Genomic DNA, 18949 nt, shown 5'->3' with positions numbered 1-18949 from the left:
AAGGCTCGTCCAATCGCTGGATCATCTTCTTGATTGACCGGGATATGCTAACATAATAAGCGTAACCTGGGCAAGCTGGCTCATTTATTCCTACCAAATAGAGCCGATTCTAGGGTACCAACTACGAACCCTTGCAAGGAGGCTTATCTTCGTGAATACTGGCTCATATTGACCGGATATCTAAGGACACGAAGAAAATGGCGGTGGAACGAGATGTCTTGATCATGACAAAAGAAGCATTCTTTGCCCTCGGGTGCAATTCAGCGATTTACAGAACTGCTAAAACATGACAGAAATTCGAGAAAAGGTCTGGCGTATCATTTTTTCACCCTAAAGATGCCCGGAACCTATTTCTCCAAAGTAACTATTCCTGAAGTCTTTTGACGCCATTACCCATCCCTGGAAAAGTCACATCATCATCACCACCACCATTCCCTTAGGGAGGTCAACCGTATCATGTCATTTTTTGGTGTTCCCTAATCCGTCTCATCCTGCACGACTAACTATTTACCGGACGAAGCGGCGGGGACGGTCAGAGACCTGCTGCTGGGAAACCTGGATGACGTTGGTAGGGATAGCATCGAACTGTGGGTCGTTGGGGTTAGCACAGCGTCATCCGGGATCCGGAAGGAAGAGGTATCCATCACATACACCAATGCTCTTAAGGAGATCCTTGGTGTCCTGGTCAACGTCGAGCTTGCCAGTCTCGGAGTGCTGGCTGAAGTCGAGAGCGGAGACCTCAGGAACGTATTGATCCTTACGCTCACGCTCCTCCTCCTGGAGCTTGAAGGAGATACCACGAACAGGGCCGCGCTGGATACGCTTCATCCTATTGAGTTGGAAAAAAGTCGAGTTAGTCGTGGGGTTCTTTGTTTCTTTCTTGTCCTTTCGAGACCAGTCCATCGTCGCAAATATCAAGCACACGGGAGTTCATACAAGTGAGTGGTGTATCCGGCAATCTATTCCAGCGAAAAAAAAAAAATCCTTCGTTAGTTTCAACGTTGACCTCACTGGCGGACGAGGGGATTTTACCTTGTTGCGCAGACGCTTGCTGGCAATGATGGCGACCTCATCGCACAGCTTCTTGTTGACCTCGAAGTCAAGGGTGAGCTTAGGGTAGTAACGCTCAATGATGACCTTGGCGGACCGCTTGACGGTCTTTGTGCGAACGCGACCCATTTTGGCGTATTATTTGTCGACCTCGAAAAGCTGCGATGTTGTTCGGGTGGTTGTGAGGTTGGGCAATTTTGGTGTGCATTCCGATTTCCGCCAAGTCTCGCTTAACCGACCGGGCGTCCCACGTGACATGTGGTCACATGATACTATTTCCAAGATCGTCCTCTTCTTCTGCTTGCTTCTCATACTTCCCTGGTGTTGTGCAATGATCATTATCCCATGTATATCTTCTGGTATATCCTTTCAGGTAGTGTTTCTATGATTGTGATCTCTCTGAAGGCTGTAAATTGAACAATGCCGTCATGCATCTGTTGTTCACGGCCGCTGGGCGGTCAGGAAGTATATCTGTCTTTCAGCCTTATGGTTCAGGCAGCAAACTCGTTAGCCCTATCCCACATTATCTTCCAATCGTAAAATCTTCCTTTCTCCTCCCAGGCTATTCCTCTTCCAGAACAGCCGTCGCCCATCCAATCATCATTCGGCACCCTTGTTACTCCGTATAAAGCAGGGTAACATTACAAAGTGAGCATGACATGTAAATCCTCTCCATTCTTTCCTTTTCTTTTTTCCCCTGTTCTTCATATTCCTTTTTCCAGACCCCGTAGAACACATTGATCTCCCATATACCATCATAAAATCAACCTTTTATGACTCGTGGTGAGCCCTCAGGCTCGAGACTAGATGTATATTGTCCTAATGGGGCTGTGGGGGAACGCTGTTGCTGACTGAGTGTGGGGTCATGAGGGATGCATTGTCAACCGTTTCAAGTTCCCGTTCAAGCAACATCTAGATAAATAGCCATTATTGAGAAGTTCATTCTACAAAGGTTTATTGGGCTTTTCCTTAGCTCAGCAGACTGTTCCTTTCTTTATGGTGGCCCCCCTTTGATTGTTGTCCTTGGCTAACCTCCCCGCTATCATATAATCTGTACGATTGACTATCTTTATTGCCAGTCAATGATATGCAACTGATGCTGCTTAATTATATCTGCAATGAAATAGACTCAACAAGAAGTTACTGCTCGACACCTACCCATAGAGATACACATATGAATTGGCCAGCGTAAATGTTGCTTAATCAGGAATAGTGGACAACTATCAGTTCAGCAATTCGCTGAATCAGATGACTAAATCACGTGCGTATCCGTCAGAAGCTGATTAATAAGTCCCTCAGTACACTAACTAAGCCCAAAAGAGTATGTACACAAAAGTCCGACCCTTGACTGTTGAGCTGGCTGGCTGGTCCATCGTTCATGGTTGCCTGCTTTTCCCGATTAAGTTATCTGACTATCAACCCGCTGTTACCAATATCTTGCACTACCATCAATGAAAAAAAGGTTCTAAAGGCGACCTAAGGGATTGGAATATATAGCAGCTTGAATTGAACCCCCTTTTTTATTTTTATTTTTACCTTTCTGGTTCATCTCTTGTTTCCTTTAGTGCCGAAGTTTCCGCTCTTGAAAGGAGTAATGATGAAGAAAAGTAGTACCAAAACCAATCAATGGTGCGAAGGCTGCAGGTAAAGTAAGTTATAATAATATTTCTCTCGAGTGGCTGCCGTACTGAAGAGCTGAATGAGTTCCACAGTGTATAATACATTGTAGGTTATCTTTTGCAAGGCTATGCTTTTTTGATGTGCCGGATCGATATATATTTTACCTTGGGCCTACGGGTAGGAAGTATTTTCTTTTCTTTTTACCCCCATCCATTCATGATCTTTTTTTATCCTTTACAGAGGCTTTAGTCAACGACGATACATAGAAACTTTATACTTCCATAGTGGACCATTGTATCAAATATCGGCAATTTCTACGATCCTACCCTACTGCCGCACTGATCCACTACATGTCCCGGTATGTTACATCTCGGACATACCATGAAACAGACTAACATAATGCCAATGAATAGAATACCGAACAGTCCTAGAAGCTTGTTCCGGATTATCCGGTAGTTACAGATTTGCTAGTACGATATGCGAAGTATGTGTTGCGTTACGTATCCACAGAGCATTAAACCCAAGAAATCATCCACAGATATACAAAACAATTCAGAAGATCCTACTATATAAAAATAAATAGATAGTAGTAGTAGTAGTAGTAGTAGTAGTAGTAGTAGTAGTAGTAGTAGTCTCCTGAGATGTATAGTACAATGATCGGACGCCGACTACTTCCACACCACAATATGAAAAGAATGAGAGCTGATTACAAAACCACCAGAACGTAACCCCTACCCCAGACAACACCACCAACCCCAAACTCAATCAATCGTTCAACAATGCTTTTTGTCTCAGGAAGTAATGGCTCAGCTTAGGGCCGGCAGTTGAGGAAAGCCGCTGTAATCCACGTTAGACTCGTCAATTGGTGAGAAATTCGCCAAAACTTACACTTAGAGAAGAACGCGTAGCTCTCCGCATTCTCCAACGCAGCACCAGCATTCAGTCCATGAATTTGATCGTAGCCATACGTCTCAGGCCCAAAGACACCCTTGGTATGGGCCATCTCGTGCAAGCTGGAAGTGGCCTGATCCAGGACATCGCAGGAATTCGACCACGAGGGGAACTTGGTGAAGTATGCCGGGCAAGTGCGGATGCGTCCGTAGGTTCCATCCGTCTCACCGTAGGCAGTCATGGTGAAAGCGTGGCTGTCAACACAGTTGATACCCTCCGGTGTGCAGTAGTAGGACACAACGCCCTGGTTTCCGGCCCGCGCTTCCTGAGCGATTCTCTCCAAGGCGCTTACAACGCGGTTCTTGGATTGGTCATCGGTGACCTTGAAGAAGGCCTGGAAGAGATTGTTCGAGTAGTCGGATCTGGAGCGGATAAGGTCGACTCCCGCCTGGGCCATCTTGCCGGCCTGGGCAATGGCGTTGTTGATCATTTCTGTTCTCTCACCGCTGCAGTTTTCAAGGGTCGCGCGTGTGTCCAGAGGGCTGGCGACGGCGCCGGCAATGAGCGGGAGAGCGACGAGAGCTTGGAAGAAACGCATTTTGATAGCTGAGATGCAAGAAAGGCTCGCAAAATGAAAAGATTGAAATAAATGCTAAAGATCGACTTAAAGCTAATGTTCAACAGCCACCAGGGCTTGTAAAGAATGTATAGGAGGTAGAAAGAAGGAAGTTGGTTTTCGAGAAGACTGTCGAGTGAAAGACTGCGAGTTGATCTTTTATACCAGTCGAAAACGGCCCAACAGGCTGTCCCTGATGGGGCCCTACATTAGTTGTTTCAGTGGGTTCCATTGATCTGTCCACAGGCTGTCGTCCCAGGTTTCACTACCATAGTGCCGATCGCCTGCCAGCCGATTCCGTAAAAAGGCGCCAATGTTTGTCAGACCCACCTCTACTATTGCCATAATAGATAGACAGACCGCTCAAACAGCTGGTGGGAGTCCCTCACAGGGGCTCATATGAGGAATTAGCACTGGTGCCTATAGCCTTGTAATTTGATTTTGCTTTCGTATCATGTAACCACTCCACTTATACCGCTCTGGATACATACTCATCTCTGCAATCTCTACGAGAGCAGCCAAGACTCCCCTGGCTAGAACCATGGTAGACCCGCGCGGATAGAGAACTCCATGTGGTGGCCAAAAAGGAAAAATTTCTTTTCTAGATGCTTAACTAAGCGGAGAAACATTGCTTGGGTGAATCAAGAAAATCAGACTGGTTAACATACCTAGAATGAGAAAGGTATCTTTAACTTTTTTATTTTTTTTTATTTCCAAGCCTCGAATGTCTTGAAGGAAGTGACTTCAGAGGCAGTGTTCTGGAAAGGCACCTTACCTGAAACCCTACTTACCTAAAGTGAATTAGGTAGGGTTTGCCTTTCTGAAACTGTCAGTTTAGAGTTTAGCCTTGCCTGAGGCTAATATCGAACCCTTTTTTCCCGCGGAATATTCCCGGTCGAGGTGACCTATCGATCCTGTTCCTTGTCTCCTCAATTTCGGGAATTGCCTTCCGTATAGGGCGAATACAAGGGTCTAGTATAGGCAGTCAATCTGGGTTATTAGGGTAATAATCGTACCCAATCCTGTGTAGACAAGCACTCAAGAAACAGCTACGAAGCAGCCACCCTTAGCTTGAATACCATTTCTCTACGAACTACTACTCCACTTAACTGAAACGTTTTACAAAAGATCTCAGGAGTTCAGCAGCCGCTCTACCAGACCCCGCGGGGATCTTGCCACCAGGCTAAAAATATATCTTGATGTCTTCCCAAACTTATCTAGAGGCAGAATGTCTCAGCATCCTGTATTGTTTTACTTCCCATAGGCCGGATTATCATTAAACGATTTGCGTTTCTAGTTCACAACGGGCAGGGATTTTAAAGTGATAATATGGCTGTGACTGCTGATCACAGCGCCCAGATCAGTATGACAATCTATCTTCAGCACGATGGTCTAGAGTCGGGGATCGATATTCCCTTTTGTCTTGCTCTAATATCCCACTAAGCATCGGTTATGAGATGTAGTCTGATGCCCCGGATTTATCAATATCCGCCTCATATATTGAACCGGTTTATAGAAGAGGCTGCCTAATGGGTCGGCTTGGAGTAGCGGGATCGGGAGCCGTCATATCAGTGTAAGGATTTGGTTTGGGCCATGAAACCGAGTACGATCATGGGACTCTATAGAGCTGAATTTCTACATAACGGAAACGTAGTAGAGTGCGACTCTACCTAAAAACAGAACTTCGGGTTTTATATGCTATATATGCCTTGTCTAATGACTGTGGAGAAGTGCGGAGTGGATCTTAACACGGGTCTAACATCTTACAAATTACCCCTGCATCACCGACGCCCTTCTGTATAGGGAATAAACGTGTCACATGTGGAGATGAGACAGGTGTTCTGGACAGGTTTCAAAACAATGGAACATCAGTGATTAGATCGGTTAAATCGACTTGACTAATTGCCAAGGCTGATGAAATCGACTGCGAACAACTGCTGGGGCTAAAGGGGCAGAAAGCAGAGAGCTAATTCGAGGCTATAACAGGGTGGACAATTATAGGATACCATTACAGATGGCGTGAACCCTCTGGCCGAGCGCAAAGTTACTGCCCTAAATACCTGCGACAATCTCAAATTTTCCGAATGCCTTCGGGATGTCATAAACGATCTTGACGACGGGATAACGGAATTCTGAGATGTGCTATAACCGTAAGAAGGCATCTTCCCGGATTTCTTACGCTTTTCTCGAATTCAGTTTCTTACGGGAACGGGGCACCAGCCTTGAGCAATCACTCTGCACGGCCTTTCTTGAATACTCAGATTGGCGTCGCAACCGGGCAGCCCTCATACCGGGCGCTACCCCTGACACATTCCTCTAAAGCCCGTCTCTCAAATCACTATTTCTCTCAGCACCGTCCCCGCAGACATAGCTACTTCGTAAGACGCTGTTGTTCTTGCCGTTTCTCAACCACCTGTTTCTCAACCTCTTGCACCGTCTAACTCCGCGTCGGATCCTATGTCTGCCTCCCCAGTACCGGAGCTCGTGATAAGAAGCGAAAACTAGATAGCGATGTCGGCAGACATGTCTATACAAGACCTGGACTTCGGACATAGATATAATCTAACTTCCTATTTGTTTATTTGCATAACTCTAGTTGGGGTCTGAAAAGGTTCACCACTTCTACAGGCATGTCACGATAGGATTGCAAGTTGCCGTCAATGAGAAGATCACGAAGACATGCTTTGGGATACTCCTTCAGGTCCCACATATCTTGTCCTACCATGGCAACTTGCTGCCCGGTTCCCCATATCTTGCGACAGTAGTATGCCAATGCAAAAGCGCTACCAGATGCTATGGCATTCTCGATCTTCTCATTAATGGACTGCGTAGTTTCCGATGTGCTGAGGGTTCGGGAACCAAATTTTTCGGTCAATGCCGCGGCTATATCTTTCCCAGTTGGCCTCAGTTCAGAAAGCGCCAATGTCCGATTTTTGAGTTTATCGATCGGAGTAAAGGCGAATATAGATACATACGCTGCTGCAACATAGGCCCGTGTACTGTTAAGCCTGTCAGAGAATATGCAGCATAGCTATTCATGTTGGGAACTCACCAAAGATTGATGGGCTGGGTAGCACTGTCGCCGGTGAAGATAATCCTGTTGTTGATGTAGTCCACGCCCATAGCTCTTGTATATTTTTAGTCGTGCCCAAATGGAACGAAGGGAGATTGTGCATACGGTGTAGCTAGTGCGAACTCCGCGAAGTTTCCCGTCAGAACCACTGCTGTTGGAATGCCCGCATCTCGTGCTGCGGTTTCCACTAGTCCCTTTGATTGGTTAACTGGGATGCGCATGCCCTGTTCATCATATCGCGCAGCTAAGTCTGATGGGACAAATAGTTGCACCTTCGTTTTGGCAATGGCAGTGACGAGTTGATATTGTCTTAATACGCCTTCGTGGCCAACGAGGGATCTAGCATATACCAATGTTAGTACGAGATCGGGCATAATTAATTTCGTTTTGTTTTTCATTGTTTCCCTTGTAGGTAAGATCTATTTAGGGACTTACATGACAATGTCAATTTCCTGGAGAGCATTAACTAGGGCTTCCTGATCTGCTACATCGACTTGAACGGCGGTGACATGACTTGGAAGGGCTGATGTATCAGAGCCTGGGCGGTATAAGACCGTGATAGGAGCCCCCGACAAGCTGAGGGCTTCGACAATTGCGGAGCTAGCCCAGCCCCGATGCCCGTAAATAGCGATGCGATTGAAAGCCATTGCAATACTCAAATAATACACAATTCTTGGATAGGAAAGTCTCTACAACAATCTACATATTTCGCAGAAGCGAGCCTCTTTTATATAGGCATCATTGTTTGATTTAACGAACTGTAGGCTAAGTTTGAGCCTTTTACAATGTTTGCGTTTACTCGAGCGCCCTATGTGATTGGCGTATTAAGATCTCGTTGCTTCATCATTCATGTTTGCTACGTTTGCTACGTTTACTACGTTTGCTACGTTTGCTATGTTTGAGAGATTTGTTTCATTTGGTTTCTCCTGAAAAGAACGAGCTAACCGAGTTAGGATTAGGTAGATTCTCAACGGCCAATTGAATCTTGTCGCACATTTTATGCGGTATGTTAATAAATTCATCCACAAAATATCTATTCTGTATCCCTTGCTGAACAGAACGATCTACGATCTTTAAATTTCAAGAGACCAAAAAAAAGCCCTCAATACTATCATTCATATACGCATACCTACATACTAGATACAATTCTGTAGCGCTGTTCCAAAGAAGACATCACAGCATCATATCATTAATCTCTGTATTCGAAAATAAAAACACGCTAGCCTTCCTAGTAGAGTAATAACCTACTAGGCTCAATGGCATACTTATCACTGCGACGAGCTCCAAGTTAGCTTTCTTGACAGCTCATTGTAAGAAAAATTAGATGTTTTACTAATAGCGTGTTCGTTCCGTAGAACATATGGCTAATTCCGAGCATAAGGATTATTGCTGCTAGTCTAGAGAATAGGTCAGTCGTAGTGGATACTATCTCCCTAAATTTGAGGACACACTGGATTTGCAGCCTGATACTGAGCCGAATGATCAACCCTGAGCTTACCGTCGGGGTACTGAACTCTCTGCAGCTGCTCATTGACCCTCGCCTTGGTCCACTAAATTGACAACGCCGGAGATAGCATCAGCTCCAGCCCATCCACTGTTGAGGCCAGCGCCCAGGGCGCCATTGAAGGCTTCGCCGTCTTTGTAGGGACTCAGTGTTGTTAGGGGATAGAAGGTCGAGAAAGTGTCCGGCAGAGAGAATCTGGTAATATTGATGTAGAGAGCTGGTTTACTTGCTTTAGCATCTGGAGGATATACGGCTTGATTTATATTTTTTATTCTATAGTGGACTTTCACTGTCGAGTATAGTCTATCTTGGTATCAATAGATAATGATTATGTAGAAGGAGACATACACACGAGGCTGAGTGGTTGGCGAATGAATACAACTGAGCCTCACTTTCTGTAGCTACAGGTGCAGGATCTCGAAATCGAAGGTTCTGCAGCAAAAAACATCTGTTATTCGTCTCTACAAATTTGTCACATATCAGAGGCTATGTGTATTAGCGTTGCCAAGAGCGTGGGTCTGCTCGGGATTAGAACGTTCAAATCCCAATATTGGTGCAGCGCATCCCTAATGGGGATAAGAGCAGTGGGTGATAGAATAGGGCGGGATGTCGGATACCAAGTGCCCAAAACTAATTGCGATCGGCGGGAAATTCTTCGTCTAGCTGCCGGATATTGCTTACAATACTGCTTTGAGTAAGTCAGGAAGCTCTGGCACAAGGCTCGAAGAATATAGCTAGTCGATTCCATATAGTAGGAAATGAAGACTAATATTTCGCCGATGTTCTTAGTTCCCTGCAACGGAATGTGGCAAGCAAATACTATTCACTATGTTCATGGACATATGGTTCGACTTGTATATCTTCTATGTCACAAGGTGTCTTGTGTCTAGAATGATGGATGCATCTCATGACTGCAAAAATGCATTATATAACCCATTGGCCCATGCCCTTGACACACAATGGTAGCGACGGAATAGGTTACCTGTCGTGAACTGCACGGACCACCTAGCGTAGTTAGCTTGGAAAGTAAAGTTAGGGTAGTGTGATAACCTTGACTGATCTAGAGTTAGATATGCTGCATCTCCACCTATGGTTAGCTTGCAGTGCCGAAAAGCACCTGCCATTTTACGTATGTGACGTCTCGACCCTCATTCAATCATATCATTCCACCTCAGTTGGATAGTTAATTAAGACGCCCAGCCCTTACTTTAAGCATCCTCGCGCTTGTACCAGCAATGCATGAAAATCGGGTGGTGCGACGCTAGGTCTGCTTACAGAGCATGATACATGGGCACATGTTATATGTTCTACGCTAGGTGGCGATATCATTGAGTTGGCCATCATCTGGACGAGTCTAAGAAGTCTGAGGCATATTGGTAGGGGCTGTATCAGCCTCACTGTAAGATACTGAATCTCAAGTACTCATTATGGGTCAACATGAGCTCGCTTCAAACCTAGTCTTGATATCAAGCCAATTTGTATAGCCGGGTTTATACAGAGAAGAGGCCCCAAAGCCGGGGCACATTTGGTTAGCTGTTGGAAGAAACACTGGAGATCTAACCCGTTTAGTAGTCGGTAATATATTATCCATACTATCCACTTTCTTGACCAATGGCTAGACAGACGAAATATTCCAGCTTCAACAAGAAAGCTTTGATTGGAGCAGAAGCACCGTACACCGACGCAAAGCAACAGGGAAGATGCGGAACAAGTTGCGACAACAGAAACTAGCACAGAATCGTGTCGCAAGAGTCCAATTCTATTTATGGAAGCATACAGTGTTAAATTTCGAGTCACTACAGTTAAGTTGCAATATGTTGTTGAAAGTAGTATCGAAGGAGGAATGGCAGAGAACACAGTAATTGGTAAATTACATCAAGTATCAACAATCATAATGGGCGTTAATACGTTTGAGAATTGCATCCAAAGGGTTTAATTGCTAGAATAATCCACTTCGTATTATCTAGTCTTTTGAACTTTCAGTATCCTTGTACATTTCACCCTAGCGCAAGAATTGTGGGAATCAGGCCTTCGAAGCCATGAAAATGATCGCATGAATGGCTCTCTTTGTCTTTGTATTGAGATCCCCATCTCCCTTGAAATGACCAGTCCACACCTGCCGAGAGAAAGCTGAAGACTCAAGTCTTCCCTTGCCGCGTTTGCCAAATCCACCATAGAGCTCTGGATCATAGAATGACATTCTTGGGTCGGCTTTGACGATAACCAGGGCCGACTCCTGCAACATCGGGGCAATAATATCGATGAACTTGAACAGAGCATCATAAACTGCCTTGGCGACCTTCGCCTTCACGGCATCGGTGAACCCATTCCTGGAGAAGACTGCCTCCACCATTTTCCATGCGTTTGGAGACCGATCCTTAGCGTACTCTCCCAGGGCATAGTCAAGGTTTCCATGCACATCTCTCCCAGGCTGAACGGGAGGATTCGCGCGCGGGAAGCTATCCGTGACACTTATATCCCCTTTCTTCACCATAGCCCAAATCAGATGTGGAAATGATTCGTATGCGGCGAGGGCGTCCCCGGTGACGCCTTTCTCGATGTTGTCATCCGCTTCGGCTGTGGAGCTACAGAATCGGGGATCGTAGGCAGCTTTGAGGAATGTTTCAACTTGATGCCAGGTCAAATTTGAGATCGGCTCCAAGTCTTCTTCTTTGTAGTGTTTTATGTTCTGATCAAGTTAGTAATGTATATGTGGGAACAGCCATTAGTAGACCTACGCTCATTTTTATGGCATCGGAGGGGGCTAGCGGGAGTTTTGTTTATTTAATGTGGGATTCAGATCTCTATTAAAGAGGGAGGGTTTCGTGTGGGATAGATAGATAGTCGAAGCCCTTTATATATGTGAATTATACGGGATGGTAAATGAAAATATTAGGGGGAATCTCATCCGCTGAGACCCCGCAGTGATATGTACGTGGGGTTGCATCGACTCTGACCAGAATTCCGTACATACCTAGAAAAAAGCAATAATAACGTGCCTTGAGTGGTAAATCAGATGTACGTGATGAATAGTGGATACAGCAATGAGCCTATCATTGTATATGCATGCTTAATCTGTTCTATTTTGAGTGAAATATTTAATTATAGGTCGGAGACGTGCATCCAGTTATGTGGCTGCTCAGCTCAGCTAGCCACGCAGCTTGAAAGTCGAGACCCAACCGAAACCCTGAACCTTGTGGTACTGGTTCAGATTTAGAGATAGTTATACTTCTTTACAAGTATAATTATAATTAACACCTTTCCATTTAGCAATATCAAGATGATTTAGAAAGATGTTTGGTCGGGATCTTTGCCATATCTGCAAAACCAGAGATGCAGGGTTGGCACTTGTGTAGAGCGTCAATCTCTATTTATCCGTGGAGTGTGTCCATACACGTCGGGCGTCGGGATAGCAATCTATTGCTTCCATCGTTATATTTATAACCATTTATATATCCACAGGCACATTGAGTAACCATTGGTTTCAAAAAAAAAAAAAAAAATCAAAAGTCCGATGTTGTAGCTCGGAAGCCTACGAGGTAGAGGGTAGAAACAACCATCATCCATTAGAAACAGCCACTGTGTCCAGGAACCGCTTTCTGGTATGCCATACAATGAGTAAAGGATATCTCACCCTTGAGTGGTGAGGAATCATGATTTTGAAACTGAATAGGGGTAATACGCAAGTATTTACAGGACACGCTGGCACGAATGGTTCCACGTACGACGCAATACTATATGAATTTGAGCCGCCAGGTCAACGTCTAGCCAGTATATCAACCAAAAAATATCTGAGCATAAGCTTGAAGCTACACGAGGAATTGGAATCAATCACTCAATCCGGCAATATGTCATTAAGAGTCGCCACTAGCCCGTAACATATTGACATGCTGCAAATCTTTGCCTTTCTTCACCTCGTCGCACTCTGTTACCTTTGTAAGCTAGAATCAACAGTTATGAAGCATACAGCGATCCATGATGGGTTAGAATGATCAGAAAAGTACTCCCAGGGTTGTCTAGATGGAGAGAAGAATCTGTGCTGAAATGAGCTGAAGGATACATTTGATTCTCGTAGGTCTGACCACATTACGGACACACGGGCCCAAGAGATGAGTGGATTGGACGTGGACCAGGCTAGGAACTAACCGCTGACTCGGAATTTAGCTGCATTAGACTGCTAGGGACATGTAACTGTCTCGACATGAGTTAAAATTTGTCTTCTACCTTGATAAATCTTCTTTTTTGTCTTATTTGCATCTGTGAGGGAGCAAAAAAATATATCAAGAGCCCTAAAAACCGTAGCTATCAAACCAGGGGCGCGAAGTATCTTTTGATACTAGTAGCCTGGTAACGTCCGTGGCGACTCTCGGCCTGATGACCGGTCTTCTCTCTGCTAAATCCCCTGCCCTCTGGTCTCCCCTTTTACTGGGTGTAAGAAGGCTAAGTGAAGACATTACAAGAAGCATCTCGATGGCTGCTGTTCCCCCATTAGCTAGGCCTTGGTCTTACCATACCCTGCCTGTATTTTCTCGATCTTCGTCCCCGCCATGTACTCTACTGTGCTTCAATTTGTCACCGTCCTAACCGCTGTTTGTAATAGTATTGAGCGAATCCTCGGTGAAAGGGAGACAAAATAATTACCGGCCTATACGGTCAGATTTTGAACTCAGTAGAATAATGTTTTGGAGACGCGACTTACCATGGTGAAATCTGAACCGGCTACGCTGGCGGGCCATACCTGTTGCATGAAGGATGTGTACAAGAGCGCTGTAGGCTTCGAGGAGCAAGGGATGGGGTAGCGGATATCTACCATCATGTGCGGTAAGGTTCACGAGTCCATGTTTAGCCATATAAGGGCCCAGGAAAGTAGAGAACCGGATGAAGGTCTTGATCTTGTAGACGTTAGGGGCTGTTAGTGGTAGAAGCAAAAATTCTTTGCTTCTACCACTCAACCAAAAGCGAACATTGGCTGAAGGTTTAGCCTTGCACCTGAATATATTTAACAGTTGTTGTGGCTATAAGTGACGAACGAAAGGATCCGAAGTCGGTATGAATGGGTTGCAGAAGTGTTATGGCGTTGTCATGATTGTTAATGTCTTTCGAACAAAAGTTCAACCGCGATCAAAGGTCTAGGAAGTACCGCTATAGATTTGTCTAAATTACCGAGGATCCAACACGTCCAACATCCTCTTCGAAAGAGCCTAGTGAGAACGGAATAACGTTGGCTGCTTCTATGTGACCAGAGGCAGCACGAACAGGAGCATTCTTCCTATTGTATACACCCAAGATTATGCAACGGTCTCCATCCTTTAGGAGGAATTCAGAATGTAAATTCTCCTGCTCGTCCCTGGTCCCTGACTACAAACCCATTGCGATCATATTCTCAGTGGAGTATACAACTCCCAGCCGAGGGAAGGTATGACAGGAGGACTCTTGCCCCCGCAGGGTTTTCATGGGAAACAGTAGACTAGTGTGGACGCTCTTTACTAGCTGGCGGAGTTTGTCGCTTGAAGCTCTGGACTCGCAGTCCTATACTGTGGCAGAAAGCAATTATAATGGTGAAGCATGGGTAGCGAGAACAGAGGTGATCATGTGATTAGCGTATATATGACATACACTAGGAAGTAGAGTCTATTGAATACTCCTATTCCAAAACAGTTTAATGTAGATATCTATAATGATAACTACACAGAAGCTGGCACGACAAGGGGTAAAGTGGCCTCGGCAGGTTCTGCACCTCATGCGGCGTTGCCGGATTGGAAAGCTGCTAGGGTAGTGTGCTCATATGCCTGAAACTATACCGCTGATGATAAACCGCAGTTTCAGCTAGGGATCCAGATAACTTCGTTAGTTATACTTTTTACTACTGCTTACTGTGATGCTTGAAATAGGTTTCTCTGCAACCTGTAATCTTGCACTGTTATTACGGTGACCTGAAACTGGTCAGCACGAGTGAATGTGATTCATATATGAACAGGGTCGGCCAATTGTGCATCTCATAGTATCGACAATGGACATATATATCAGGCTCGTAGGAAGGTAGGGGTTTTATTCCTCCGTCGTATTGTTCTTCGCCCCTTGCGTTGTCCCATACTCAATTAAAGGGCAGCGGCGCCAGAAGGCGAAGCTTTTGGAACCCGGCTAATGCGCACGGCGGGTCTAATAGCCACATGGGTATTTCTTGTTGTAAATGCCAAGTTAGGCATACAGGGCGGAGTCAAGTCCCTACAATAGCTGTCGCTGAACGTGAAGTGGTAAGGATTTAGGTCTGAGGCTTGCTATGCCTTCTTAAAGGTCCAACCAATACGCCCTGAAGATGAATGGACATGAGACACTTATACCGAAATACTTTATATGAAATACATAAACTAGATATAGTGTGTTTACACTGTGCTAGAAATTCAGAATTTGGCCTGCTCAAAGGCTTGCTAAGAAATAGCGGAAATACAGCTCAGGGTCTATTACAGGCTATAGAGCCTTAGAGATAATGCTAGTAGTACTTCTAGGTTCTTTGCTAGGCTAACCTTTCAAGTCTTAGGTTTCGTATTCATATAATCACTCAAAAACCTGATTGGGAAGGAACATGAAAGGTAAGGGAAGTCAGCTTACTGTTTTATTTTGCCATCATCGCCCAGAGAACGAGCGGCAATGAGTGCTGATGCCTTTGCTCAGGGCGATGGTGTCATCACTGGCACTAGGTGCAGCGGAAGGCTGAACGATAGGGCAAGCGTAAGCATCCAAGCCCTTGGCAGGGGCCCAAGTCCCGGAACCCTTTGATATAATAGATCTGCCAAGCAGCTTGGCCTTGTGCCGAGCACCGGCCCATGACTTATTTTGCTGGCATCAGGAGTGGATTGAAAATTTCGTTCGATGTCTCCCCATATTTCCATTGCCACTCAAAATGCCACAATGCCCTGGATATGTCCTCCGCACATGAAATCTTTAACTGTATGCATATGCGAGTATAAGTCTCGTGATTGCACGTACCCTCTTGTCCTCAGTTCAACTCGACGATGTTTATTGTGCCGTACCTGAATAAGATCGCGGGATGGCTGGCGCCGCCGCCCAAAAAGTCGGAAGATGGGCGCGATCAATGGCCCTCGCGGGCGGCCTTTCTCCTGGCAGCCATGGGTGGTTGCGCTGGACAGGGAAACTTGCTGCGGTACCCATCGGTCGTCTATAACAATTACGGAGCGCAATGGTTCATCCCCTATTTGTTAGCTGTATTCCTCATTGCCATTCCTGCCCTCATTTTAGAAATCGCCATCGGCCAGGCCTACCGCGGAGGCAGTGTGATCGCTTTCAACAACATCAATCGACGGCTCAAGGGTGTGGGATTAGGCCCAATCCTGGTAAGCTTCATTGTCACGCAGTACTTCACCGTGAATCTCGCCTGGATCATGAACTATTTCCGCAACTCCTTCCGCAGTCCTTTACCGTGGGAGGGCCGGATTGAAGAATTCTATATGGGCGATGTCATTCATAATGTCGACCCTGTGGAGGGCGTCTTGAGCCAAGGAAACAAATCTGTGGTCGCGTTCACCAAATATCCCGGACTTGCAGTGCTTGGAGAGACAGTAGGCTGGAGCGCATTTATTTGGTTCCTGATCTGGGTATCCATCTTCCGTGGTGTGGGTCTGACAGGGCGCGTGGTCTACTGGACCATGGGTCTGCCGATTGTCACCACCATCATTTTCGTCGGCCGTTCTCTGAGTCTGGAGAATGCCGGCGAAGGAGTGCGCCTACTCTGGGCTACCTGGCGAAGTTCGCAGCTAGCCTCCGGGACGGTCTGGCAGACGGCAGTCGGACAAGTCTTCTTTTCCACCGGAATCGGATTTGGCTATTTCACCTCCTACGCCTCGTATAATGCGAAACACTCTAACGCTGTGATGGATGCCATTCTCATATGTGGTAGTAATGTACTATTCGAGAACTTCGCAGCGTTTGCCGTCTTCGGCGTGGTGGGCTACTTGCGACGATGGCCCGAAGAGGGAGAGAGGCTGGGTGCCTTCGTCGTCGGCTTCCTGACGTTGCCTGAGGCGGTCCTTCATATGCCGGGGTCAAATTTCTGGGCCATCCTGCTTTTCTTCACTCTTGTGGTGCTCGGATTTAGCTCAGCGTTTGTGATGCTGGACGCGGTTACGACCCTCGCGGTCGATTCGGGCCTCAAGTTCTCGCGTCCCACGATCGTGACGACACTGACTTTGATCTCCTTTCTCATGTGTTTGCCATACTGTACTGAGTTTGGATTCTACCTTCTGGATGGAATCGACCGTTGGATCAACAACATCGCCTTGATCTTCGTTGTATGGTCCGAGCTGGTAGGGGCTACTACCACCTACCGTTGGCACGATGTAACGGGGCAAACGGGGCTCCCAGCCTTTGTCGTCTATAATATCGGCTATTTTGGAGGACAGATAGCCGGTGTTGCAGTGGCCCATGGCGCTGAAAATCCATCAGCTGGAGCCGGTGCAGGCTTTGGCCTGTATATCCTCTGTTCCATCGTCGCTGTATGCATTGCGAAAACCCCGGAGATGCGAGCAGCTAGTTTCTGGAATCGAAACGCCGTTCTCCGCCGATTCTGGTACCTGGCGTTCTATTCGGTAAGCTCATTTAGGGCGTCCTCATTACTGGTCTATCCGTTCTATTAAAGTCTAACACTGATTCAAGGGCAACCAATTACGACACGACCTTAATCATATCGTCGGCGGCGGTAGCAACTGGAATATTCCAGTCTTCTGGCCGGTTCTACTGCGGTATGTTAGCGCTCCAGTTCTGGCTATCATTTTTAGCTTTGCATACCCGGAGTTTCACACGCTCCGGTACGATCCGATGATGGTCGCCGGTTTTATTCTGGCCCACTTGTGCTTGTTGGCCATGCTACTGGGCCTTATTCTGCCACGCTACTATGATTGTTTCGTTCCACTCAACCGCCGGCATGAAGGTATACAAGAAACTGCCCCAAATCAGCCGCGGGGGCAGGACGGGCAATCAGCCATGACTTCCTTTCACCATACCGGGATTGAAGCGGTCTCGGCAGGTGCTTCCCTTGGAGGTATAAACTCTTTAGAGCTCAAGAGAGATACGAACCATGTTGTGAAGAAGTTTTAAACATCCTGTGTGAGATAGCGGATTTGATTGGCTTGTGTGGGGTTTAAATCATCCATATAGAACTGTTGCCGAGGCAAGGACCATCGTTGATCCAGACGAATATGATATTGCTGTGAGACTAGTCCAACATTGACCCAGTGCCATGTCAATATCTTTGATGAAGCGTTATTCCAAGAATGTAGGGGCCACCTGAGGCTGTCTGGCAAATCCCGATGATGGAGATTGGAAGGGTCCCTTCAAATATTGGCTATAAATATGAGGGAACGCCCCTTCGAATCTCAGTTTCACAATCAACAACATCCTATCAGAGTTATTCTTCAAGAGAAAACTTTGCCTGCTTTTCCCTCCTTGTTTACGTTCTCTCATACTTTAGGCCTTGGCGTTACAGCGGTTGGAATCAGCCATGGAAAAGAACTATGGTGCTGAATGTTACAATGAGGAGTTGCCTCAAAATGTCCGAGCAACCATTATACGGCGCACATTTGATCGCAACGGCTGCCATCTGAGATGAGCTATCAAATGCTGCTTGCTCTAATGCTCTAAAGATACTCATTGGTCTACTAATCTTTGCCTTTGCTTACCTTGCCATCTAATTGAACAAAGAGCATGACTTAGTGCAAATCCACGAATATGAGACCCACGGCAACGTAGTCAGCAAGCGAGAAATTCCCTGGTTCCTTGGAGCAGCATTCTGGGTCACGAACCAAGTCTTCGTGTTCCACGGCCTAGCGATGAGCTGTAAGTCCTTCACAGATAGTGCCCGCAACGCAGCTATGTGCGTCTGGGGCACTATCTTAACAGTGGTGACTTTTAACAGCACTGTGTCCCATGGAGCCACAATGGGGAAGATTACCCATGACAAAATGGCCCAGAACGGCGTCACTATCGGAAACTGGAAGCGGGATAAAATTATCTCTGAGGCTGAAGTTTAGATAAGTGAGCTATTCCAGCTTCCCATTATTCTGGATAGGTTCGCCCCGAATCACCACCCCAAGATTACGTGCATGAAACTTGCCAAGGGTACTATATAACTTGTGTTTCACTTCTACAATCTCCAGAACATCAGCATACATCTTACCATGAC

General features: G+C 46.1%; 5 protein-coding genes across 5 annotated transcripts; 1 reads left to right on the top strand and 4 right to left on the bottom strand.

The window, feature by feature from the left end:
• Positions 1–146: 146 nt before the first annotated feature.
• Positions 147–1266, bottom strand: BDW43DRAFT_281897 (40S ribosomal protein eS17). Its single transcript, XM_032042567.1, has 4 exons — positions 1033–1266; positions 937–959; positions 652–829; positions 147–585 (listed from the first exon to the last, which is right to left on the bottom strand). The coding sequence occupies exons 1-4, from the start codon at positions 1177–1179 to the stop codon at positions 508–510; spliced, it is 426 nt and encodes a 141-aa protein (XP_031898429.1). The 5' UTR covers positions 1180–1266; the 3' UTR covers positions 147–507.
• A 2215-nt stretch (positions 1267–3481) lies between these two features.
• BDW43DRAFT_312816 (putative metalloproteinase) lies at positions 3482–4159 on the bottom strand (the record flags this gene model as incomplete). The annotated part of the gene is made up of 2 exons (XM_032047447.1): positions 3482–3507; positions 3559–4159. The coding sequence occupies 2 exons, from the start codon at positions 4157–4159 to the stop codon at positions 3482–3484; spliced, it is 627 nt and encodes a 208-aa protein (XP_031898428.1).
• Positions 4160–6755: 2596 nt separating this feature from the next.
• On the bottom strand, positions 6756–7897 carry BDW43DRAFT_320648 (NAD(P)-binding protein; the record flags this gene model as incomplete). The annotated part of the gene is made up of 4 exons (XM_032049122.1): positions 6756–7176; positions 7230–7304; positions 7356–7589; positions 7686–7897. The coding sequence occupies 4 exons, from the start codon at positions 7895–7897 to the stop codon at positions 6756–6758; spliced, it is 942 nt and encodes a 313-aa protein (XP_031898427.1).
• Positions 7898–10777: 2880 nt separating this feature from the next.
• On the bottom strand, positions 10778–11498 carry BDW43DRAFT_312814 (uncharacterized protein; the record flags this gene model as incomplete). Its single annotated transcript, XM_032047446.1, has 2 exons — positions 10778–11443; positions 11493–11498. The coding sequence occupies 2 exons, from the start codon at positions 11496–11498 to the stop codon at positions 10778–10780; spliced, it is 672 nt and encodes a 223-aa protein (XP_031898426.1).
• A 4128-nt stretch (positions 11499–15626) lies between these two features.
• BDW43DRAFT_134965 (sodium:neurotransmitter symporter family protein) lies at positions 15627–17971 on the top strand. Its single transcript, XM_032038238.1, has 2 exons — positions 15627–17357; positions 17425–17971. The coding sequence occupies exons 1-2, from the start codon at positions 15768–15770 to the stop codon at positions 17863–17865; spliced, it is 2031 nt and encodes a 676-aa protein (XP_031898425.1). The 5' UTR covers positions 15627–15767; the 3' UTR covers positions 17866–17971.
• The last annotated feature ends 978 nt before the right edge of the window (positions 17972–18949 follow it).

Source organism: Aspergillus alliaceus, assembly GCF_009176365.1.
Source record: "Aspergillus alliaceus strain CBS 536.65 unplaced genomic scaffold BDW43scaffold_33, whole genome shotgun sequence".
Classification (NCBI taxonomy): Eukaryota; Fungi; Ascomycota; class Eurotiomycetes; order Eurotiales; family Aspergillaceae; genus Aspergillus; species Aspergillus alliaceus.
This window is presented reverse-complemented; position numbering and strand designations above follow the sequence as displayed.